Source organism: Gasterosteus aculeatus, chromosome 20 (genome assembly GCF_964276395.1).
Source record: "Gasterosteus aculeatus chromosome 20, fGasAcu3.hap1.1, whole genome shotgun sequence".
Classification (NCBI taxonomy): Eukaryota; Metazoa; Chordata; class Actinopteri; order Perciformes; family Gasterosteidae; genus Gasterosteus; species Gasterosteus aculeatus.
In genome coordinates this window covers 14,472,243-14,496,621 of record NC_135707.1, presented here as the reverse complement: position 1 = coordinate 14,496,621, position 24,379 = coordinate 14,472,243, and the positions used below count along the sequence as shown (strand labels likewise).

Genomic DNA, 24,379 nt, shown 5'->3' with positions numbered 1-24,379 from the left:
CACTATTTTGCTGCTAGCAGCAGGCAGGAGGCTTGCTCACCTCCGAAGAAACCAGTGAGGATTTTAAATACGAGGGACCGGGTGATTGAGAAACATAAGGCCTAAGTGCTAGAGAGAAAATACATAACCAATGAGTATGGTTATTCTCTTTTGTTTATTCAACAGAACATAAACAACGCATTGCATAGCATGTACATCATTCCTCACTGACTGCGCAGTGGTCGACTAAAGTCTGGGTCAAATTGCACCGGAATACAAATATTGCCTTAATAAGCCAACACCATCCGCTGGGGGTTTATACATCATCAGGAGACTAGATGAAAATAAAATTATTCTCAACGGATAAGAGCCTCAGCTCTTAAATACCACTGTTTTGCTGGGAAAAAAAACAAAAAGGAAAACCTTCCAAACAAGGATTAAACTGTACCAGTTTCAAGTTTTGTGATAAAGGCACACGCCATCGTCATGTGGACTATGTTACATTACAATCTTTGGTAATATTGCACACCGGTGCGGTTACTATAGCAGCCACAGCAGAACATGAACACAATGATAAAAAAAAGTCATATAAAATCTTTATAAAAGTGAAAAACAGCAACAACAACTTTTGGTGTGCCAACATCGTCATAGAATCATCAGTCCAACGATCGAATTACTGACTCACATAGATGCTCTTAGATACTGCAGCAACCCAAGAGTCGTGCCTCGCCATCCCAGTGCCGAACTCTACTAATGTAAACTAGATCTCAACATCACACGTTGCATCCCCCCCCCCACCCCCCCACCCCCCACACGTGAGCTCCTAGATTAAACAAAACACAATTTCAAAAACAGGTTTGAATTTTCTCCTCCCTCTTCCTGGGAGGAAAAAAAAGGAAACATCATAAGAACCCAAAACATTACATAAAACCAAATTCCCAAAGTGGGGGGAAAAGTGCATACTTTAGAGGTCATGAGGTGCGTTTGCTTTGGAGTATAGTTTCAACAACCACATTAAACTAAGACTTAACTCTTGACAGCCGAGTGTTCCCTTCGTCCTCAGCCTTCGTCTCCTTCCCTCGGTCACATTCCCTCACGGTACACTGGGAATTCTCCCAGAGCTTCAAAAGAAACTCCATTGTCTGTGAGTCATACCTCAACTAAATACACAAGGAATTGATTGTGCAATTAACAAAAAAATACATGTACATTTCTATGTACAGTATATGTACAGCCCAAGGGGATCGGGGGGATCAGAATTTGAAAAGGTTGATGAAGTCTTGAGGGGAGAGGGACATGGTGCAGCTTTCTGGGTTGTTTGCGGTGCAGGGATGGTTTGTGTCCTGTGAGGAGACGCACAATCCATATTGAATGGTTCATTTCTCCTTTTTTACGGTTTAGACATGTTTATTTTTTCATATCCACTTTGATCAAGTGCAAAAGGAAGAAAAGAAATGCTACCTTCCAGAAAAGGATCTGGCAGTGGGTGCAGAAGTGCAGTGTGTCACTGTATTGCTCTCTGTGAGGATAGCAGCGGCTCAGCTTAGAGTACATCTTCTTCCACTCCAGGAGACCTTTATCGGAGACCATCAGGCGCTTTCGGATCTAAAGAAGCAAACAGACGTTGAGACGCGACCCGAGGAGAGATAAATACCATCATCACGTGACAGTGTGAGGACATCAAGCTGTCACGTGTGCCAAGTCCACCAGTCTCATTGAGGGATAGCCTGCTGATTTCTACGTGCCTGTCTGTCTGTGAAATGGTGATGGCAGAGCCTCTTCCACAGCAGCCGGTCCTCAGCGAGGTCCCCCAGGGAGGGGCACACCTGGCCCAGGCTGACCAGGTCCCTTCCATCCGACAGACGCTGCATGATGTTCAACTGCAGATTGATAGGCAGGTCGGTCAGAGTCATGCTTGTCGATGTGGGCTGCCGGGAGAAAAAAAAAAAAAAAAAAAAGGAAAGAAAGAACAAAAGCCATTGTTTTAATACAAATGCGACTTGTCCTCCGTGATTTCTTCATTTCCCACCAAAGGAGAGGTTTTGTGAATCTCGCCCTGTCCTTTCTGAGCAGACGCTCACCCTGTTGATCTGGATGCTGTCCAGCTGCTGGTGCCACTGCAGGATGTTCTCCATGCGGTGCAGCCAGGTGTTGATGTTCCCCACCAGGACAGACTTGCCCATGTCCTGAACGAGACCACACAGCGAGACGTAGAGCATCTGCAGCAGCTCCTTGATGGGCCGGATGTTCTGCTGGTCGTTGAGAACTGGAGGAGGAAATCAAGACGTTACTTCACTGAACTCAAATTACAATCGGTAACGATTCGACTCACGTTTTTGAACGTGAGTCGATCAAAAAGCACATCTACGCAAAAGTAGCTGTACACTTCTCCTGCGACATTTAGCCAACAGCCACCGTAACAAGCCGAATCTCTGTTTAGCAGAGGGAACGTTTTGTTTACGCGGCGGCTTTCTGGGCCGTCTGGTGAATGTCTTGTGTGTGTTTTACGGTGTCATTAAAGCACTAAATTCACTTCCCTGCCTCCTTCCCAGGCAGGCAGGCCTCATTTGCTCACCTTATTGGTGCAAACAAGAGAGTAGCTTTTATCGGTTTGTCTCTAATAAGGAAGTGCACCGCTTCACATTTGATGCAACAATAAAGAAAACCAAAAAAAAAACAGATGGCAGAGCTACACTTTCGCACATCAGTCATAAATGACCCTTTTCTTATTTAAACTGAAGAGAGAAGCTGCAGGGACATTGGTCAAGCGACTTTATAGAAAGAGCGGCTCACCTTTCTGTACCACCCTCTCCAGAATATTCATGTAGTTTTTCTGCGCCACTCCGCTGAGCGAGGGGAGCTGGGACTTGGCGATAAGCTCCAGGAGCTGGAGCCGAGAAGAGAAAAGAAACACAACACACATTTCATCCCGTCAGCTGCTGAGACTCTCAGTTCCAGTTGCCTCAATACTTGATGGTTGTTATGCCGCTGCCTCGCGAAAAGGCACTCGCACACCAAACAATAAAGCACGGCCTCGAACTAAGTTGGAGCGGCTCCACCTGGTCCTCCCTCTCGTCTGAAGCTGGGCCCAACAACACTCTTTGGCGCTGAGCCCTCTTGATCAGAGTCTCCTTCAGGGGAGAAGCTACTGGAAAGGTGTTGGACAAGAGCCCGGGCTGTCAACATCATCAGCCTCCGCAAACAAGCTTTTAATCACTCCACTGCCGATCCTCCCGTCACGTGAATCAGCTGAATCATTTGACAGAGTGCGTCTGCACTGTGTGTGTGTGTATGTCTGCGTGGGTGTTGTCGCTGGCTAGCGGACAGACGGTGGGTTGCAGGGTGGCACGTCTGGCATGCAGCAGATCCTGTGACATCATGGAGAAACTTAAGATTCTCCCCAAGCTCAATTCTCAGCGGAGCATGCGACCTTGGTCGACATCCACATATTGTGCAGGGTGGAGGGACAAGGTGGGATGATTGTTATCAGGTGAATGCAAAAGCCATTGAACATTTCCAAACTCAAAAATGTTCATAATCACAAACAACGTCGACTGTGAAGAAGAGTTGAGTCAAATCTTCAACGAAAGGTGGATTCTTTGGTCGGCCTCAACAAAACCTTCCCGTGAACGACATTGTTCTCAGACAGCCTCGTCCTCCTGTGTTTTTATTTAATTTGAAGCCTCTTCGCTCCTTCCTGGCTCCCCTAATCATTCATTCCAGCTCCATTCCTAAAACCTAATCCCTTCTGCTTTTAGCCGCTCATCAAGTGTTACTCTCTTTGTAGAGCAGCCGGGCTGAACAAGTTGCGTGTCAGTGTCCACTTTTAGCTTCCGCTGTCCTCCAACCGGCGAGCCACAGCTCGCACGTACGGCTCGCAGTTTTCTACAATAAAAATGTTTTTAAAATGGGTCGTGTTGTTGCTGTGTAATGACAAACAAACACTTCAAAAGGTTTCGGTCTCCTTGAAACAACCTCCATTCGTGTGCCCCGAGAAGACAGAGGACCTCTCGTTGTCTCTTCGTGGAAGAACCTGATCCGTGTAACTGACCCGGAGTTGAATGAACCCCCAAATGTCATGAGACGCCGTGTCCAGACTAGACGCTAGTGTTACACAGCCGTATTGTTCTTACCACAATGCATTGCATTGGTAAACTGGAACATGGGCTAGAAAAGGTCAACCCAAAGCGTCGGCAGACGGAAAACAAAGTTCTGCGTAAAGAGATTAAACACTTGGATCACCTGCGTAATAAGGCTGTTATTGCTTAATGCTGACACCTTACACTGGTGTGTAACTGTTTAAAAGAAATAAAATAAACAGTGGTAAAGCATAATCCAGAGGAAACGCACTGTCCTGCCAAAACAGAGTGGCTCCGGTACATCACGTCACGTTCCCCGGCCCAGCAGAGGCAGCGCAACAGAACTGCAGCACAGTTTAAGTGAAGAGAGACTGAAGAGCGCGACTGGAGGCGGCCGGAGTTTGGCAGAGACGTATAGACACACACACACACACACACACACACACGTGTGCGCGTGGGTATGGAGGTCCGAGTCACCTGACAACCACAGAGTCTGCTGGTTTCATAACCCCCCAACCAGTAGAGGAGAGCACAACCACGTGCACGGAGCTCTCGTGTGGGAGAGCTGGTGTTCAAGGACGGGACGCTTTGATGTGGGTGGGAGGGAAAAAATAAAATAATAATCATCTGTTGAATGTGCAATAACACACGCGATATAATGAATGTTGTATTAGTGGACCTTTTCCACAAAGCCATTTAGCATCACTACTGAATGTGAATCAGTTGAACAGTTGTAATCTATAGAACCGTGTCAAAGGTTACTGAATCTGTGGTTAGCGATAATTGTTTTGGGAATTACGCAGCAGTTCAATTCAATGTGTCACACGGTTATCCTACCACACACACACACACACACACACACACAAAGATACACTCCCTGGGTCAGCGTCATCACCATTGAGAGACCCTTGTCTGCTGAGCGTTGATAAGAGCCGGCTAGAAGCCTGCACACCCTCTTAACCTTAACTCCTTCTCTCCCACCAAACAAACAGAGAAAAAAGGACACCAAGGGGGTGAAACTGGTAGAAGAGAAAGAGATGAGGACTCACTCGAACGACATAATTAAATCTCCTCGTGTCCTTGATGGCGCTGCAGAAATCCAAGCGGTTGAAGGCCTCTCCCAGTGTACAATATCCGTGGCGCTGGGGAAAAAAAAACAGTTATCGGGTTAGATTGAGATCCTCATGTTTACATTAGCAATGAGGAGGTGAGCGGTTGGTTTGTTACCTCCTTGGTGCTTCCTTTATGAACATAAATCCACTTTTCCCTGTGGAAATCTGTGCAGAGAGCAGATTGTTTATATTAAGCATCATATAATGACCGTGACAGATGCACACACACACACACTGCCAATAAGATACAATTTTGGAGTCAGTGGTTATTGAAATCAGTTCATCAAATGCTGGGAAATTAATCACAAACAACATCAGGGTTCCTCTCCCCCCGAGACCTTTACAGAACATCCCCAAGCCTCTTTGTTTAATGAGCTTTGTTCTAAAAGTAAACTTCACATATTTTATGTGATATTTTTGTATTACCCCGCGCAAAAAAATGAATTCTGCCACTTTAAAACTGAAGTCAGACTGTGCGGGCCTTCAGTGTTCACTCACAGGGGACCTTGGCGTTGTTGTTCATTTGGTCCTTCTTCCTCTTCTTGGCAGCCATGTCGTAGTTCAGGGAGAGCAGCAGGTTCTCTTTGTTGAAACAATCCTCCTCCTCCTCGGCTTTGCAGAAGCTGGAAAAGAAAAAAAACAACCACACATATTTCATTAAAAGGCGTCGTCTCACTATTCTCGGTAGCCTGCACACTTTTTTTTCTGCCTCTTCAGTAACAAATGAAGTGCACCAAAACTAAAAAGGCATCAACAACAACAACAACAACAAGCCCTTTAACCAGTATCAAAGGCAGTGTGGACATTTAGTAAAGAGCACAGGCTCAATGGACGTATGTTAATCCACCCACTTGTTGTGGGGTTATTAATAGCTCAGTGATCAGCCCGGAAAGGGAACATGGCCCCAGAAAAACAAAGACACCGAGGTTAGAGGAGATGGAAACAACGAGGAAGGTGCACGGCTCGCGTCCCTCTGCCAGCCTGCCTTTGTGCATCACCTCCCTCCATCGCCCCCCCACTGGAGAAGTAACTATTAATGGTCGTGTCGCGTAATGACCGACCTCTCCACGGCGACGTTGTTGTTCTTCTCGTCCGCCGTGGTTTTCTTCCATCCCTCCTCCGTTTTAACCCAACTCTGACCCGGTGACCTCCAGTCCTGTCCGAGGAAAGGCATCCTGCTTCGACGACGTTGAGTTCAAGTTGAAATAAAAGTATCGCGAACCGAGAGCCCTCCTCGCGGTTGAGTTAATATGCGTCCTGTCCCGGAAAGAGAAGTTGCCCTGTACGTATTTCTGGTCTACTGTTGTCATTGCGCAGCTCTTCTTTTTATCCTCAACTCAGAACCCGGAAATGGACAAGCTCCGCCCACCGTGGAAACTTCCCTGCAGCACGTGGCTTTGTTTATCAACCGAAGCGTTGCAAAACCTCCTCGGGAGAACAGCGTGTAGGTGACACAAGTTCTGCCGTGTCGGGGAAATGTGGGGACGGAGGACAGCGAGGATGTCGGGAGGGGTCTCAACATTAATTAGTCCATTAACTGTCTCTAGATATTCACTCAGATAATCCACTAAATGGCAAGATACATCATGGAAGTTTACATGAGTATGTTCTACTTTACTTTCCTATATTTTACAGTCATGTACCGAGTGTAAATGTCTCAACAGTCACTTTATAAAAATACAAGATCAGACAAAGCATGGCGGAAAGTATGATTGTAAAGTGTCAATGGGCCCGACACAGTTTTTCTCTTACAGAACGCATGCAACACACAACTCAAAACCCCCTCTATATTATAACAATAGTCACATTAGATCCTAAATGGATACGGTACTGTTTTGGATAAAAGTAAATTGCTCCGAGTCTTTTGGCAAAGCTTATCTGTGCTGCCGTTTTGTCAATGTGAACATACTGGCTGAAAAGTCCCCCGATTCTTAGTCACCACTGGAATTGTAAATACATCAACTGGTCCTTGTAACTGTACCTGGGTTACATTGTGGATTGTGTGGCAGTGTGTGTGTTTGTCAGCAGGGAGGTCATTGTCAACCGTCCCCCAAAAATACCAACTGATCTGTGAAGACAATGGACATATCTATTATTTTTGGACTGTGCCATGAAAGATAATGTGTAACTGTGTGTGTTCTGCCCAGCGGGACAACTCTCATCCGCTTGATGAAACACACGATGTGTGGACACACTCATCTGTCAGGCTTTTAAGCATAATCAGGTAGAGTTGAAATTTGGGATTTGCCATCAGTAAGAGCGTCTGATCGGTGAAGTCATGTGACTGCTGATGGGAAGTTTTCTTCTTCGTTTTCATCACTGACGTGTACTGACTAACACAAACCCATTTACCCACAAGGGCTCAGTTCATTCCTTCTGTTCTATTCAGATAGTCACGTGAAACATGAGCGCACAGTGGTTCTCCCTCAATGGAAGTGCATAGCAGTTTTATTGAAATCGTTGAATTCATTCAAACATTCTTGTCATGTGCGTATCCCGTGTTGCTGAAGCTTTTGGAAACAGGTGCATCTGTGGCTTCATGTCCGAGGTTTGAATTTAACACCCTGATATGTGCGAAAGGTCACGGCTCTGCCCAAACCTCGCACGTTACAATCTGTAAACAAGATGTCACAGGACAATATCGCAAAGCACATTGGGCTGATGTGCTCGGACAAAAACAGCTCTCGCTCCGGGTAGCGTAGGAGGTGTACAGGGATGTGTATGGTGTATATTTGTAGGCCAAACTGCAGGATGACATGGAAAGTCCCTGCTAGTGTTCGGTCAGTTGATGAGTGAGTAACGTAGGAGGAAGCTGTGACCTACGGCTCCACAGAGTATCAGTCTCTTTATTCAGTGAGTCAGGACCAATGTTAAATCAGGGGGGGTTCTGTTAGTTATCTGACTCTGGGGATGCCATGTGAGTTTTGTCAATCCAGATTAAACTTTAATGTGGTATTCCATGGCAGTTCAGATATTTATGACCCTCACAGGTTAAACCCCAAAGACTTTTGTGATCCTCTGGCTAAATAACTACAGAGCAGCTAGCAGGCTACACGTTCTCCCCCTGTCCATGATTCCTGTCTTAGTTGTGATGTCGGGATGTTGTGAGCGGACGGGACAGCTGCCCTGCTTGACCCTAAAAAACCTTATTACAAACACACACTCCCTCACACAAATACACACAATCACACACACACACACACACACACCTGTTGCTGCTCCTCTTGGATGAGTTTCATCACTGGCTCAGATTCTCTGTTGTGAAATTAGATTTTCTCGCTCTCTCTAGTCGTTTCTCACATCTGCCGGCTTGCGTGGCAACCGACAGGACAACACGCGTCACGTGGCGTAACGTTTGCCCTCTTGTCCGTCTCTCAAAATAACCTCAGAGCGCCTATAGTTTTTCCAGTCCCCCACCTTGACCCACCCGCTGGACCCGCTGTCCCGTGGACTCTATTGGCTGGCAGGGTGAGACTGAAGCACCTGACCGAGGGATTTCTGGTTTTAAAGTGAGGCACGCAGAGTCCTGTACCTCCCGCTGACATTATGTATTCTCCACAATAAACAGGTGACATTAGTCTGTGAAAGCCAGCAGTGAGTTTGATGTTATAATTTAAGCTGTTACTGATCCTTACTTTACATGAGATTGGAATCACCTCCATCATTCATGGTAATATTACATGTAATTCTGAAAGTAAACTGTTATCCCATCAATACTAAATCATTAGTTAAGTATTATATACGGCACCAGTCAAATGTTTGGACACACTTTCTCATTGAATTAATTGAGAAAATGTGTCCAAACCTTTGACTGGCACTGTTTATGTCCATTAGCACATGTGTTCAGTGTGACACGTTGAAATGTAGGTTAATCAACTGAAACCTTGTGAAGCATCGAGGGGTTTTACTCCACCTGCAACAGGTGGAGTAAAAGCCATTTCACAACCTTCCATTTTGGATAATATTTAAAAACGTCCGTTGCACTGCAATACATTTGTATGTATTTTATTTTGTGTCCCTCGTTCTGTGGCTGACCTGAACCTGCCTGGACATGTGGACAGGAGTGAGAACGAGGCCAAAAGGACACATGATGACACATATGGGGACGTGGGCTGCTCAGATTGCACTCGCCGTCAACTGACTAAGCACTGTGAAGACATACTGCACTGAGGGATGGAGAGAGGCCTGGTGTATTGATTTCATTTTATTGTGAAAAATCACTAATTTACACTAGAAAAGCAGTACAAAAATATGAAAAAACACATTTGGATTTTACCATATTGTGCGTGGTGTCATTCTAGGGTAATGGTTCCAAAGCACTTAAAAAAAACAAAAAAAACACAAAACAACAAACAATTAATTATTTGTCAAAATGCAGTCTAAGGTACACTAAAAAGAAATCAATTTCTGTTTAAAAAAAAAACATTTTTCAGTGCAAAGCAACCAGACTGAGCACCCGACGGTAAACACACCCAGGATTCAATCATGACAAGTGAAATCTTGTGATCCGGAGCCGGCTGAGAATAGCACTACAGCCCCCTGGGAGGTCAAGACAGGTTGAGAAAGGGATATGGCGAACATTCGCCTGTACATCTATAGGTTTGGATGTTAAGAAAGAAAAGACATGGAACATTTCCAGGTATTGGAATAATCATTTTTCTCTCCATTAACGCTTTTTGCCTGACACTCGTAGATAAACTGCTTTCATCTAAACACCACAAACGCATAGACGTGTATCTGAGCTCAGCCATGATTTTGCCCGTGATTCGAGACGTACGCCAGAGTCAGCGAGCCATGGTCAAACAGTTTATACGGCAGAGTTCCCTTAGACGTCCAAGTGTCTGTCTTTGTGTCATAGCACTCAAAATTGTCAGAGTCCTCGATGACGTCGTGGCCGTTGATGTGACGTCCGCCTGTGACGTAGACTTTGTTGTTGAGGACGGTGGCAGAGTGGTGCATCCTCCGCTCCTTCAGGTTGGCACACTTAATGAACCGGTTTGTCTTGATGTCGTATGCGATCGTCCTCCGGGTGTATCCTGTGACAAGGGGGGCATTCATTTGAGAATGGTGGCCTTGTGGCTCAAGACAAAAGATTTGATGCATTTATACAATCTGCTAAATGAATAAATGCTCAACGAAAGCAGAATTGATACTATTTTTATGGATTGCTTTTTCCTTTTCTTCGCATAATGATGTGTAATGAGCTTTAAACACAGACATTGTTTTGTTAGCCCTCATCACTGATATAGTTTACCTCCAATGATGTAAATTTTGTCGTCCACAGTGGCAGCAGGAGCAGAGACATTCTTTACCGTTCTGTTCTCCAACCTAGACCACATGTTTCTGGCAATGTGATACACCTATCGAAGGAGGGGGGCAGAGAGGGGGAATAGATTTGGTCTGAGTTCATAAATCACTGAGAATGACGATGAAGACGATGAACAGAAATGTAGCTGCAAAAGGAAATCAAGCATAAATAGGGATTTAGTGCTTGAAAAACATGTACCTGTATTATTCTGACTGGGTTCTGCATGGCATCCTCTCCTCCGAACACATAGATCCTCTGGTTAGCCACAGCCACCGCCGGGTGCAACACAGCCTCCGGCATGGGCGCCATGGCCTCCCATTGGTTGAACATGCTGTTGTACCTGATAACACCATTGAGAAATAACAGCATTGTTACTTCTCACAACTGTTTGTTTTGTTCTGTGTGCGTTACAGGTTGTTTGTGCGTTATGATCATTACCTCTCCGCGCTGTTCGTCAGTCGTCTGTCAGACCCGAGGCCACCCAGGACGAAGATGAAGTGGAGGTAGGAGACGCTTTGGTGGGCAAAGCGGGCCGTCGGCATGGGTTCTGCCGTCCGCCACTGGTTGGTTTTGAGGGAGAGGGTGTAGACGGTCATACTGACTTGCCCGTCTTGCGTGTTCGTGGTCATGCCGCCGATAACATACAAGACGCTGTGGAGGGCGACGTAGGAGGCCTTGTACAGACGAACGGGCAGCTTGGCGAGCTGCTGCCACGTCTCGCTCCTCTCATCAAACACGAGGGCCTCCCTGGAGGTCTGCTCGTTGTTCTTCCTCCCTCCTACCACCACCAACATGTCGTGGCAGGACGAGCGCCTCGGCGCCACCCAGAGAGGTTTGAAGTCCACTGCCGAGTCGCCGAGGCATTTTGTGCTGACGGAAAACATGAGGCGTCTGACAGAGTCTATGAGCTCGGCGCAGAGGGTGGAGGACTGGATCAGAGGGTCGTTGGCTATGAACTGGAAGAGGTACGTGGGATGGATGTGGCGGAGGCGGACTTTCTTGAACAGCTCGCTGATTGCACCCCGCCTGGATAAAGGATCGTGGTGGATCCAAGCCACTAGAGTCTCAAAGACCTGCTCCTCCTCCGCGTAGAGACCGTCATCCTCCAGGTAGCCCATGAGCTCTGGTAAGGAGAGCTCACACAGGTCCTCAGACGCCGACACCGCAGAGAAGCTCTTCATGGCCATCTCCTTTGCTTTGTCCTTTAAACTGCTACAATTCAGGATCTCAGAGAGCCGTATCATGCTCAAACAGTTGTCAGGGCTCAGTTGCTCCTGAAGGAAGCTTGAGCAGGCCTCAAAAAGGCGGCCATATTGCAACATGGACGCCGCCTGCATCAGAGGCAGCACGACATCCACGCTGATACTGACGAGTCCGGTGTAAACATAGTCAATGACAGTGCTCAGGATGGCTGACGTGATGTCCTTTAAGTCAATCTTTGTCTGCTGTGTCTCCATGAAATTGTTGCAGAACATGGCTCTGAAGTAGGGGCTGCTGGAGACCAGGACGTTGCGATGGCATGGGATCTCTGTGTTATCTGAACAAAGGGACACGTCGGTCAGGATGTTCTCCTGTCTCAGTCTGTTGAGCTGCAGCAGCACGCTGGAGGACTGCTCCTTATCTTTGTAGAGGAAGGTCTGGGCCCCTGGTCGCTCCATGCTGTGGAGAGACCATGTTAGTTGTACTTGTTAGCTCCTCCAGCATCAACTTGTGAAGCAGCCACATGTTCTAATTCTTATTTAAGCATTTTATCTCTAATGTTGCTCAATGAGTTGCAATCAAAGAGCTTTCTGCAAAATAGGAATTCATGTGGGTATAAGTTTTACCAAACCAGATTAGATTTTATCTTAATTTTGAGTTCAGTGGTGCAATATAGAAAGTGTGACAAAAAATCAAACATGACATCTACGAACCGGAAATTATAAAGATCAAATAGGTAGTAAAACAAACAACATTAGCTCACAACCATGCTACTGAAGTTATGTGTCATATATCTAAAATTCTGCCTGCAAATACTTTTGGTAAACTGTAACCGATATTACTGGTTAGATGTCCAGTTCACAGATTTAGTTTCCATGCTTTATCAATCTTGTTTAACTAACACTAACTCTGTTATGGGATCATTGCTTTAGAGGGCATGTTTCTCACAGGCATTCTGCAAATAGGGCATTTAGAACGCCTGCCGAAATAATGTGAAGATTAGCACTTGATGTAGATTACTGCAGAAACACCTACACAACTATTCATTGCCTTGGAAAAAGTGGTGCATCTCTTCCCATTCATGCATGCGTTACATAACGGTGCGAACAAAGGGACTAGTCTGATTTAAAGAGACATAATACGAAATACCAATTTGGACATATCCATACAAACCGTATGAATATCAATCAAACAAAAAAGTCATTTGATTCATCCAAAGCCATGCCAACATCATACAAGACAACAGACTTTAGGGAAAACAACCTGTACCTGTTTCTCCTCTTACGTTGTGTGGTGGTCCCACTCTGTTTTCGAAAGCAAGATCTCAATGGACAATCTGATGCGTTGACATTTTGCCGTATTTTCCTCCTCTTGGCTGCTGTGTCGGTGCTGTGTGACTCTGTGATCCAGAGCGCCCCGTCTCTTTGTAGGAGCGCGCTGCGTACAGTTTGTTTGTTATGGTCCCTTTCCACGAGGCCTCTGTGTACATTCCTCCTCTCAAAATAGAGCCTCGCTTTGGCGTCACGGCTGCAGACTCACATGAGACTCGTCAGAGCGTTTTCTCAGTACAGTATACGGCTGATTCCCCGCCGAATCTTTCTCTTTTCCTCTGTTTGTCTTTCGCTTTCTTCTTTTAATACAAATTCATTTCAACTCTCCGCATTCTGATCTCTCTTTTGTCCTCTATAACTTGTCTGTCTCTATTTCTGCCTGCCGTAGCAGTAAAGACGGCACTGATACTGGAACAAACAGATCGTTGGCTGCTGGTTGGAAAACACAGAGATACAAAAACATGATCAGGTTACTGTAGAAGTCAGAAACAGAGATCAAACCAAGTGTAAAACATTCAAGTCACTCAGGTTTACCAAGATGTTTGGGTTGATGGAGATACCTTGGTTGGCTATGTGATGTGCACTGTTAAATGCCTTCAGCTTCACTTTTACGGATGCAATTCTTAAGCATCACGAAACGTCCTGATTTAACCGTGCATCAACAACAGATATGTGTGCGTTTCTTATGTTTGTATTTGTTAAGCTCACTTGTTAAGCTATTCAGGGTCAGGGTCAGGGTCAAGGTCAGGGGTTCTGTGGAGTGCATCCAGCAAGGTTCCCTTTTTTTCTTTTAAAGCTGGTGCTTGCTGGTCTGTTTCATAAATGTGGCTAACTGAAAACAACAACATTTGAGAGCACTTTCACTCGTCACAGATAGCGACATGTTCCTCTTGTTTACCGAGCTCTGTGAATTCAGACAGAAATAGCTGCTTGAGCTCCGACGGCCACCCATGCCGGTCAATGTGGATTGCACAACCAAAACACACTAGCTTAGACCACAAACTACTTGTGCCTACCAACCAGCGGTCATGCAGGCAGCAGTCAAAACTAAACAGCTCCATCTAGTGTTTGTGTCCCCAAATTAATTGTCTGTTTGGCCATCGTGAAAAACGTTTCCTTTTCCAATTAACTCTCTGGCATTCATAGCTTTTAGAGCGCGGTCATGGGTTGGTGCCAAAGTAAAATACACAATAAACAGCTGCTAAATTGGAAAGTAATACGTTTTTTATCATGCGAGAAAATGTCATAGATTGATATCTGCCCTTTGAGCGTGATATTGACATTAAACTTCTTAAACATGGATCTGTATAATAAGAGAAAAGGCTTAACTCGTTTGCCCACAGGACAACGGTGTCATTTTATAACTCACACTCTAATATTCAAAGCTGTGATTGCATTCTTTAAAGTTAAGCACATTGTCTGCTATCTCTGTTCCTTCACCTTGACAGAAAGGACTCATTAATGTCTGCCTTTAGGCAACAACTTATTCAAAGTTAAAGCCGTGTGGCGCACAGTGTGCAGCAGAGCATTTTCATGCAGCAGCATAACTGTTGCCACCCGCCGCACGCTGCTGTGTCTTCATATTACCAAATGATTATCTTCCCATAAGCAGCACATGGTCCAATAGAGCCTGTACCCGGGGGATTTAGATCTTGCTGATTAGTATATATGTGCTTGTGTGTGTGTGGGGGGGGGGCAAAAAGCTTGCCTTTGTCAAACACAAGAATATTTGAAAGCAACATGGACAGTGAGTGCTCAGGGCTGCAGGTGGTTTCGCACATGGATCCCTTTTTCTACCACAATTTGAGCAGTGGAGACATGATCTTAAACGTCCCATCATAAAAGGGCTAAAGTAAGCTCGGAGCGTTGCTTTTAATAGGAGAAAGGGCTCAGCTAATGATTTCCTTTCATCTCTGTTTGCTCAATGAAGGCCTTTTTTATTTCATCAATGTGAAAGTGAATGAAATCCTTTGTATCAATGCTGGTCGTTGCTATTCCGCAGTCCAGAAGGAGAGGCCTAGAAAACATCCCAATAAGGTTTCATGCAGACTACCATACGCTTGTTTTTTTCTATGATGTTGCTTGCCAATACTTAACACACAGAAAAACAACTGTGTTTTATGTTTCACTCAATATGACGATTGTGAGTTTTTTCCAGATTGAATCTGTTCCTTCTTGTTCTATGATACTACGATCTAAGGCTTATTCTGAAATATATTAGTTTGTTACTTTGTCATATCTGTTAAGATAGTGCCTTTACCCTGGGGCTGGTATCTACTGCTTGAATAAGCATGCTGAGATTTACAGTCCAAACAAACCCCGCTTCCATAGCGGAGTCGACGAAGACTCGCCAGGACATTCCTGACTCCTTCATGAAATAATGTTACTAATGATTCTAACAATGTCAGTGCGGATGGATTGTTGTCCGAGCCATGCGAGGTGAGTGGAAAGCTTTATAAACCCTTGGCCCCATTAGGTCAGGATCCAGAAAGCCCATTCAAGGTGCAAGTTTAGTTCGGTTTGATTTGGTGACACCTGTGGTTGCTGATGGTGATGCTAAGAATTTCATCACAAGACCATGTGTGGAGTTCATTCGCCATCAGCAAAGTCAGTCTAAAGAGTTTTAATCAGAAACACGCAACTTCTGTTTCTCAAGCAGTTGCATTTGAACACGTCTCTCTTCAAAATACCTGGGACGGACTGTTTTGCTCCTCCAGAGAATGTCATCATGTAATTTATGACCAATGTGCACGCATCCTCCCCTGTAAATCTCTCGTGTGTTTTGGTACAAGCAGAATCCAAGATGAAAATGGCGGACTGGGCCACTGAGGATGCAAACAACTAAAGAGGGAGACACTGGTATTTGTTGAGCTGAGTGTTAATGTATACAGCAGCCATGAGTAGCATCAGCAGGAATACTAAAGCGTCATAGAGGAGACATGGCTCATCCTGAAGTATTAAATGACCTGATGGTAATACAAGTGTGGTCTGAACTTGTATATCCTATTTGTAAATTCAACCAGTTACTAAGTGACCATGTGGATGGACCGTTATAGGTACTACTGGAGTTACTTGTTGGGGTAGTGCAAAGACATCTTTTCAATAGTGGGAATGGTATGTGATTTTAAGAAAAAAAACAGAAAAAGATTGAGATGAGAAATTGAACTTAATCTTCAGGGTCTTGCACATACTCCTTCAGACCAACGTTATTGTATCCACTAGGTGTCAGGCCAACGTTATGCAAATTTCAGGAGTGAAAAATCATCCCCTGTGACTTCCAGGAGGAAGCTATCAAGGCTGAACTCACAGTCAGTCTGTAAACACAACAGATGCATAAACTGCTGACATTTTATTTCAGCTATTTTTAGGCCGGCTCGACACAATATCTTCTAAAAATACACCCACAGAAAAATGAAGCTGTTCTTTGACCGGTTGTTTTCTTTAATGCTGCAAACAACACACTTGTGGTGTGAAATTTAAAATGGCTTTACTCAGACACAGATGAAAGAACAATTGAAACACACAGTGAGAGTCGTGTAATAACCTCTTGATCCTTGAACTGTAGTGCAAAGAGATCCAACGCCAGGCAACACAGAGAGCAGCAACCAACAGAGTTGAGCATAGATGGGGGCTGCAGGCGAGGGTGGTGGTGGGGGGTTGTGTGGGGGGGGGGGGGGGGTTGTTGAGCAGTAGCCCCACAAAGACAGAGAAAGAGGGAGAGTTGGGTTCTGTGCGTTCACACGTGCCCAGGGAGGGGTGAGGTCTTAAAGGGCTTACAGTTAGCCGCTTAAAATTCTTCTGATGTAAAACATGCAGGACATGATATTTGGAGAGGGGGGAGAAAAAGTGCTTTGTAGCAACAACAAAAAATGTGGAGGTGGAGGAGGAAATGCTTTTTGTTTACTCATCGCGCCCTCCCCTGTTTGCTCTCCCAGGTTCCTCTGTTGTTGGTATGGCGGCCATTCTGTCGTTCGCCGCTCTGCGATCTGACAGCCTCCCTTTACGCTTGCTCTGTAGTAGAGGCAGACTTTGGGGGTTAGTGGGTTGTGTGTGAATGGAGGGGGACCTTTGTGGATGAAGCCTGTGCCTTTATGTGTGCTATATGTCGCTACATGTGTGGGAGGGAGGCGATGTGTGTGTGTGTGTGTGTGTGTGTGTGTGTGTGTGTGTGTGTGCAGCAGATATTGATATTCCACTGGCAGCAGAAGCTGAAGCCAGTGTCTTTTAAGTGTCAGCCCTCAGCAGCCAGCCAGGTGTACCCGAGGTTCAGACGAGAGGGGGCAATTGAGGAAAGGGAGCGAACAACAGAGCCAGAGAGGGGAAAGAGAGAGACCATGAAAGACAGCAGAAATGACAGAAATGACAGCGAAGAGGAGCGCCACAGAGAGGAAGAGGAGGAGAGCAAATACACTGAGAGGGGATGAAGGGGTGAACACTTTAGCGGGGTTTCTGGAGGTGGAATTACTCTCGTGTCTTTGAAGGCCTCCGTGGTCGTCCTCAGCCTCTGTATTGTGTTCATCAGGCAGTGAGACGGAGAGGCAGACGGACGCGGTGGACGCAGGGACAGACAGTCAAAATGACTGAGCCAATGAGTGGTTTCAAGTTTCTTTAAAATTTGTTTTCTGCCCTTGTGTTTAAGACAGAAGCTAAACATTTTGTTTTTATAGCAAAGACAACAGCTTTCTTAAGGAAGCTTCTTGTGGAGAGGCAGAATTCACTTTCTTATCGCTGCTACAGTTATAACCAGGACTATTTTATTAAAGTGTAATGCAAACGGGTTCCAAAAAGCATCACCCGACTGCAGTTCCCTTCAGCCCAGTGGAGTGTTTTAGTGGATTTAGGTCAATTATATGTTTTTTACAGCCCCCATCCTTACTGTGCTGATTCACTACAATCATTTCTACCTGCACCTGGCAGTTGTTTTCAGCAAAATAAACTCTAAAACCAACCATGGATTATTTTCCTTGCACAACACAGCTGACAGGCAGGTAGCCACTAGCAAGTGAGCATCGTGAAGCACTTAAAGAGAAAGATATCTTCCAAAGAAGTTAACAATCAAAACGTAGAAAGGGCTGAAAGGAGAGTGAATAGAGAACTAGCTTTGACGTGACTCAACGTTTAGGCCAATATGTAAATACGCTTTACAAATAGATTGTTTTTTTTAACTGTAGGGTTTAAACTGTAAACAGGCTTTGCCAGTTCTAATCTTTACTTCTCTGGGGATCTGGATGCTGCAGTTCACACTCACAACGTGCACATTGAAAACTACAAGCTGCCCAGTGCAACCAGCATCTCACCAGTCAGTCACTGAACTGTTGATGGGCTGAGGGCCTCGCTCAAGGGCCCCTCAGTGACAGGAAGCATTACCTTCTAATGTAGAGCTTCATTTTTCTTCTTGGAAAACATCTTAATTCCAACAGCTCAGGCCTCCATTTAAGATCTTATTGCGGTTCTCGCATTATGCTGAATTACCATCCGCTTCGTATCACCCATCGTTTCCTCCAGGTTCGTCTCGGCTTCACCACGTTATCATCATTGCTCTCCTTTTCTCGTGCCTCCCATGTCCCCTTGGAAACCCTGTTGTTACACTTCTCCTGTCCTCCCTCATTCCACCCGCGATCCCCACTCTTTCCTCCCCCTCATCGCCCTGCACACGTTTCCAAACACAGTCCATGTTAATGGAAAGTACTTGAGCGGCAGATAATTCAGCCCGGGCATGATGACTGTTCTGACCTTATCGAAGGATGGTGTTTTTTTGTCAAGGCAGATCCAGTCGGTGCCTGTGCATGGATTCACTTAAAAGGAACATCACAGGCTAATAACCTTAACTCTGATAAGGCTGTTTGGAGAAAACATTCCAATGAAGGAAGCGGCGAAAGTACTTCGCAGCCTTGAATCGGTTTTGGACACACGTATCTTTTTTCTGAAATTGGCTGAATGTTGTTAACGGTAATGTTCTGGCTCATCCTTCACATGTGATAACAGCAGAAACTATTGCAAAACAATTCAAAGAAAGGCTCCTTTAACATTGTTGTGTTATTTTACAGTGGCGTGAAAAAGGCATTTGCCCCCTTCCTGGTTTCTTGTTATTTTCCATATTCGTCACACTTTAATGTTTCAGATCATCAAACACATTTCAAGCAATTACAAAATTCAGTTGTTTTTTGTGGGAAAGAGGTCTCTTGTTTACGAACATGTTTGCCTTGCCATTCAGTTCCTTTCCTCCATTAGATGTGATTTATACTTTACAAATTATTTTCAAACAGAAGGAACATTGTTTAAATGGGCGATGTCACAGACACAAGGTTTATTGGTTGGGATTTCTAGTTTAAACTCTTACACAATGAAACAATTAGTTGCCTATTTTTGTTACTAAGGGCAAATATGAAACAAATCTTCTTTCCTTCTGTCAAAATTCAACTTCACGACATCCATGCAATACTACGTGCTGCGTTGCTCTGGGGCTCCTGCGTGGGCGACCACCTGTTGCGTCAGTGGTCGGTGAAGGGATGACACCTCCCCATTGCTGCCAAAAGTAATGACCATTGTCCGTCTTCAAGGTTAATAGAAAAACATAGTGACGCTGGTCCGCTCTAACTTCTCCCCTATTAAAAATGACTAAATGTGAGCATCGGGGCGTCGAGGATTATTAAAAACAATCAGTCAGTCGGATTGCAGCTCCAAACTCTGAGCGCACTGCTGCCAGCCTCAAGCTGGATGTGTCTCTGTGGAGCCCCTGATATTGAATAAAGACGTGTCACACAGAAAATAGCTGTGCTTTAATATGCAGCAGCAGTACAAACGTCTCTTCCCCCTGAAGGCATTAGATTTGAGCGTGCCACATCCCCTTGTTCAATGGCCTGGTCTACATGGAAACAGTCCAACGGGGATGAGAGAAGGCTTGTCACTGGATTGTAGGGAAGGTGATCCAGAGTCAGGCTTTGTATTTTGTGTCTCTAGTCGAACATCGTCTGCTGTTTTCATGCAAGTGTTATCAGCAACGCAAACGTGTGAAGTTTTGTCCAAATATTTTAATCCCAGTCTCCGAGTTAACTGCAAGAAAATTAAAATATCCGGTTTGAGGCACGCAGGCGGACCCAAAAGCTGAGCGCCTTCTGAGGTAGACTGTTGTGGTTTAAATAACAGACAGGGGGAGAACTTAAATACCCAAGGACCAGAGCGAGATAACGAGGGAGAGGTGACATCAGGGCGGAAGCAACAGGTGAAAGAATCAAGCGGGAATCAAACCAAGGCAACATGCAGCGATACAAGAGGAGAGACTTTAGCGAATAAAAACTACATGGATGTTCAATATGACACCTCTCTCGCTAAAAATCTCTACCGGTTCACGTTTTCAACCCACAGCAGTGCTTTTTTTGTTTCCACCAGCCAGTTAATTGCATTGTCTTTGTGTCCCAGGCCCAAAGCAGTCCTTCGTTAGCTGGGCAAAATGAAAGACCAGTGTGATACAAACAGTAACTGACTCTCCCTCGCTGACGTCTCTTTTTCTCCCAACCTTTAATCCTGTGACCAGCGGCACTATGGCTCCCGCTCCGCCACGTGCACAGTTTTCCCGGTGAGGATGAAAGTGCCTGCAGGGGGCCATGCAAATCCCCTATTGAACCCCACCGGAGATCCCCATAGAGATGCTGGGCATGAGCCTGCCCCGGGGTTTTTCTCCCAGCGACGGTGCAACACCTCTGTGAGTAATTATTGCGCTGGTATGAAAGATCTTTGCCTTTCGCATGAATAAATTAAAGTAATTCCAGACCTGTTTGATTCACTTGATCTCACATGTGTGTTTACAGTCTCAGAGTAACATGCATGTTGTGGGTTCTTATGTTGCTTTCTCAAATTAATATTTCATCAATGCGAGGCATGATTTGATTCCAGTAACTGTTATGATAGTAATTTAAAATATTCATGCCATTTAGACTTGCGCAATGTGGCTGAGGAGGACGCTGAAAAAATCTGGAAAGTTGTGTCGCAGTGAATGACACATGTACTTTACATGCGGCACAAACATGTGACATGAAATACAAACGTGTTATCTGCTTTCTTGGCACCAATAACACCCCTCGGCTTACTGTTGTTGTTGTTGAGGAATTAGCTCATAACCTTGTGCACTGCAGGTCTCTGGCTCCTGTAATCTCTCCTGCAAACTCTGGTGCACATAATACCTTCATTCAGGACTCAATGGCATGTGCAACAATAGCACAAAGGAGAGTTTCATGAACATCTTTGACGCAAAATAGAAAATGCTCAGTATTTGGAAAAGATTCTCTCCATATACGATTTCATAATACGCCGGCATATTCTCTGGACGAGAACCTGCTCAAGATATTGTTTAGGCACATTGTTAATGACTGAGAGAATAAACACAACGTTGATGTAATCACACATCACATTCCCCTATTTAAATGCAGATTGTTTTCTTTCAATAAACACAACTGGGTAGAGTCAGTGTGGTTTCTCTATGTTTCTAGTGATTCACTGAGAACTGGTTTTGGTAGTCAAACAAAAACAGATGCGTGGTGCCTGATAAAAATGAAAAAACTCCTGTCAACAAACAGTACGTTCCGTTTCCCCCCTCGGGCCCAAATGAAAACAAAAAATTCTGTCATAGACAAATGACTGAAATTACAGTCTAGTGGTTTAAATAAAAAGCGGAGACATGATTTAACAATTTCCTTTTCAATGAGCTGGTTCCTCAGACAAGCACCATTTTATCTGTTTGTGCACAGGGATACGTTCTGCTGCTTGTGTGTCACTTGTCCAAGCAGAGAGAGTGAACATTTCAAGTTTGATGGAGTGTCTGAACCGCCCACAGTACTCAAAAATTACCAAAACCCTTTAGGGACTACGCGTGTCATTTAAATATCTTGAACATTACAGGATTGTAAATGCACTTAACGCCTCTCAGAAATGAACTTGATGAGTTCCGCTCCCTCATCGTCTCCTCTCCCGCTGGGGTCTTTTAAAGCAGAATGTTACATGACACCTTTATTGTACACCAGGATTCGCACTCAAACTCGGCTTTCGTTGTGTGTGTCACTTTGTGAATACTTTCTCTGTTTTTCCCCCTGCACTGTCACTATCAGACCTGTAAATACTCCTCCTGACCTCGGATAACCCGACAGCACTCCGAGATAATCCCGGATGCCTCGCTGAGGAGAAGCTGCGCAGAGAAATCCGCTGGGAGAGAGTGACTGTTGGAAAATTCACACTGACTTCTTCTTTTTCTCCTTTATCTTTGTGACAGTGGGCCCAGAGAAAGGGACGGCCGAGCGGCGGGGTGTGTTGGCGCTGCGTGTTAAAGCGAGCCGCTGTGATCGTGAGTGGCAGGAGGGAGACAACGGAGAAGGAACGGGACGGCGGGGCCCTGTGACAAGAGCTGTAATGGTAATGCATGTCACGTTGATTAGGTCACGCCAAGAGAAGCTGGTCTCCCAGCATCTCCACTCGGCGCGCTCCCTCCGATTTTTACTTCTATCATTTGTTTGCTCCTTCTCCTTCTCTGTACTCCTCTTTTTACCATAATCTCTCTCTGTGAGATTGTGACTATTTTTCCCTCCACTCCTCTAGTCTTTCTACAGTGGACACTATCCAGCCTCCTGACGAGGCCTCCTGCCTGTATCCTGTGTGTGTGTGTGTGTGTGTGTGTGTGTAGTAGGGGCGTAGCTCCAAAAATGAGCTCCCCTGGACTCCCTGATTGCATTTCACCTCACCTGCTCACCTTCAATCTACTAATCACCCTGCAGTCTATCTACTCTGGTTCTTCATACGCTCATCGCCACATCATTATTTCAACCAACCCGGTAGTGACTTCGCTCGGTTGAAAATTATTTCAGAGACGTACGAATGACTGACTAAATATATTGCATCGAACAATGCAGCGAAAAATCCTTTATTGCTATTTACATGGATGAATGAAAATTAATTAGAAGTTTCTTTGCCAAATTCTTTGTATGCTTATGCATACATGGAATTTGACTCCAGCTACATGTGCTCTCTATTACAAAACACAGTACGTACACTTTAGAAGAAGAACATACAAAAATTATTAAGAAAAGGGCAAATACAATAAAAATAAAACAATGGAAAAAGGAGAAGTACTACAAGTCATTAAGAGGTAATAGTGCAATTAAGGTGCCGTCTGACTGAATCTATATGTAGTCTGTTGCTAACACACTCCCATCGGCACAGGATTATCTATTCATATTCATTAATGAGCTCTTCTTAATGTCACCCATATGCTTGCATCTCAGAAACATACATACAAACCATCTATTGCGTTGACTCTCACTGTGAAAATGTACCTACTTTCAGATTGTGCTTTGATATATATATATTTATTTATCTGCAAAAAAACATAAGGGATTTACAAAAAACTAAATTGGTCATTATTTGAGTTTTTCAAAAAACAAAAAAGACCATGTTATTTCCGTAGTTTGTTTTAAGTTAAAGCGTCTATCAAAAGCTACACGGACGCGGGTGGCATTAGTCTGGGTGGGCGGCACCGAGGAGTCCAAGCCTATCGCTCTGTTGAGCTGCCCAGAGGAGCTTAGCGAGAAAGAAAACCGCGCTAATCATTACACGCAGCCCTTCCCTCTCCTCTGCCCCTTCCCCTCGGTGAAATAAGTCGGAGAGGGCTAGCCTGCATACTGATGCTGTGCTAAGCACTCTTAATTGAACTTGAGGCTTCTTAATGTGCTATCATTCAATTGTCTGTGTGCTCTCAGCTGCTCCTACCTCCTGTTTTATTTATTTATTTCATACATTTATCTCCACCTCCTCCGTTGCACGTCCGTTCAGCCTTTGGAGGAAGGTCTCTGTGTCAGATTTGTAGGTTGTGGGCATGGAGGGAAAGGGCATTGACTCTTAATGCAACAAAGGGAACAAAAGCGCTCACTTGGTGCCAGCTGGTAGTTGCATCATCAGCCAGGAAAGAAAAAAGAGGGAAAAGAAGAAGTTATTGGACTACATGGGGCAAGGTGACATCAATAGCATCCCAAGCAGGGGCACAAATTAGCCGGGCGAGGAGCGGCGCGGCAGGGGAGCCGACAGCTGGGGCCCCGCGCAATGCCACCAGGGGATTAGCGGGGTTTCAGGATCTGACACCGAGGGGATGAGCGTCATGGGCAGAATAAAGAGCAACCCGGGGATTAGAGAGCCTCCCGACACTCCACCAACACTCATGGAAGGCCCCGGGGGCTGTAGATATCATTAATGAATGGACTGAGAGAGACAGGTTAGGGAGAGGTGTGTTTTTTATTTTTTCCGCCTGACCCCCCTCTTCCAACGTTGCCACTGTGATTTTTAATGATCATACATCATCCCGTGTGGATCCATTAAAAGTCAATGAGCGGC

At 45.1% G+C, this 24,379-nt stretch overlaps 2 protein-coding genes across 3 annotated transcripts; both read right to left on the bottom strand.

Moving 5' to 3' along the window:
• Positions 1-135: 135 nt before the first annotated feature.
• fbxo32 (F-box protein 32) lies at positions 136-6,645 on the bottom strand. The gene is made up of 9 exons (XM_040165954.2): positions 6,232-6,645; positions 5,669-5,793; positions 5,286-5,335; positions 5,108-5,200; positions 2,773-2,866; positions 2,061-2,245; positions 1,725-1,907; positions 1,441-1,584; positions 136-1,322 (listed from the first exon to the last, which is right to left on the bottom strand). Exons 1-9 carry the CDS (start codon positions 6,342-6,344, stop codon positions 1,233-1,235), a joined length of 1,077 nt encoding a protein of 358 aa, XP_040021888.2. The 5' UTR covers positions 6,345-6,645; the 3' UTR covers positions 136-1,232.
• A 2,716-nt stretch (positions 6,646-9,361) lies between these two features.
• LOC120811194 (kelch-like protein 38) lies at positions 9,362-14,440 on the bottom strand. Of its 2 annotated transcripts, none has more exons than XM_040166421.2 (5): positions 12,948-14,440; positions 10,917-12,137; positions 10,677-10,818; positions 10,425-10,530; positions 9,362-10,206 (listed from the first exon to the last, which is right to left on the bottom strand). In XM_040166421.2, exons 2-5 carry the CDS (start codon positions 12,134-12,136, stop codon positions 9,914-9,916), a joined length of 1,761 nt encoding a protein of 586 aa, XP_040022355.2. In that variant the 5' UTR covers position 12,137; positions 12,948-14,440; the 3' UTR covers positions 9,362-9,913. The 2 variants fall into 2 exon arrangements, with proteins under 2 accessions (XP_040022355.2, XP_040022356.2); XM_040166422.2 differs by having other exon boundaries at positions 12,964-13,246.
• Positions 14,441-24,379: the final 9,939 nt, after the last annotated feature.

Bases quoted from the DNA above. Each gene is read 5' to 3' on its own strand.
- fbxo32 (XM_040165954.2), bottom strand. From the start codon at position 6,344: ATGCCTTTCCTCGGACAGGACTGGAGGTCACCGGGTCAGAGTTGGGTT. The intron at 1,908-2,060 runs GTGAGCGTCTGC...TTCTCCCGGCAG, and splicing joins ACAGCATCCAGATCAACAGG to CCCACATCGACAAGCATGAC. The intron at 1,585-1,724 runs GCACGTAGAAAT...TTGCTTCTTTAG, and splicing joins ACCATTTCACAGACAGACAG to ATCCGAAAGCGCCTGATGGT.
- LOC120811194 (XM_040166421.2), bottom strand. From the start codon at position 12,136: ATGGAGCGACCAGGGGCCCAGACCTTCCTCTACAAAGATAAGGAGCAG. The intron at 10,819-10,916 runs GTAATGATCATA...TGGTGTTATCAG, and splicing joins CTGACGAACAGCGCGGAGAG to GTACAACAGCATGTTCAACC. The intron at 10,207-10,424 runs GTAAACTATATC...CCCTTGTCACAG, and splicing joins CAAAATTTACATCATTGGAG to GATACACCCGGAGGACGATC.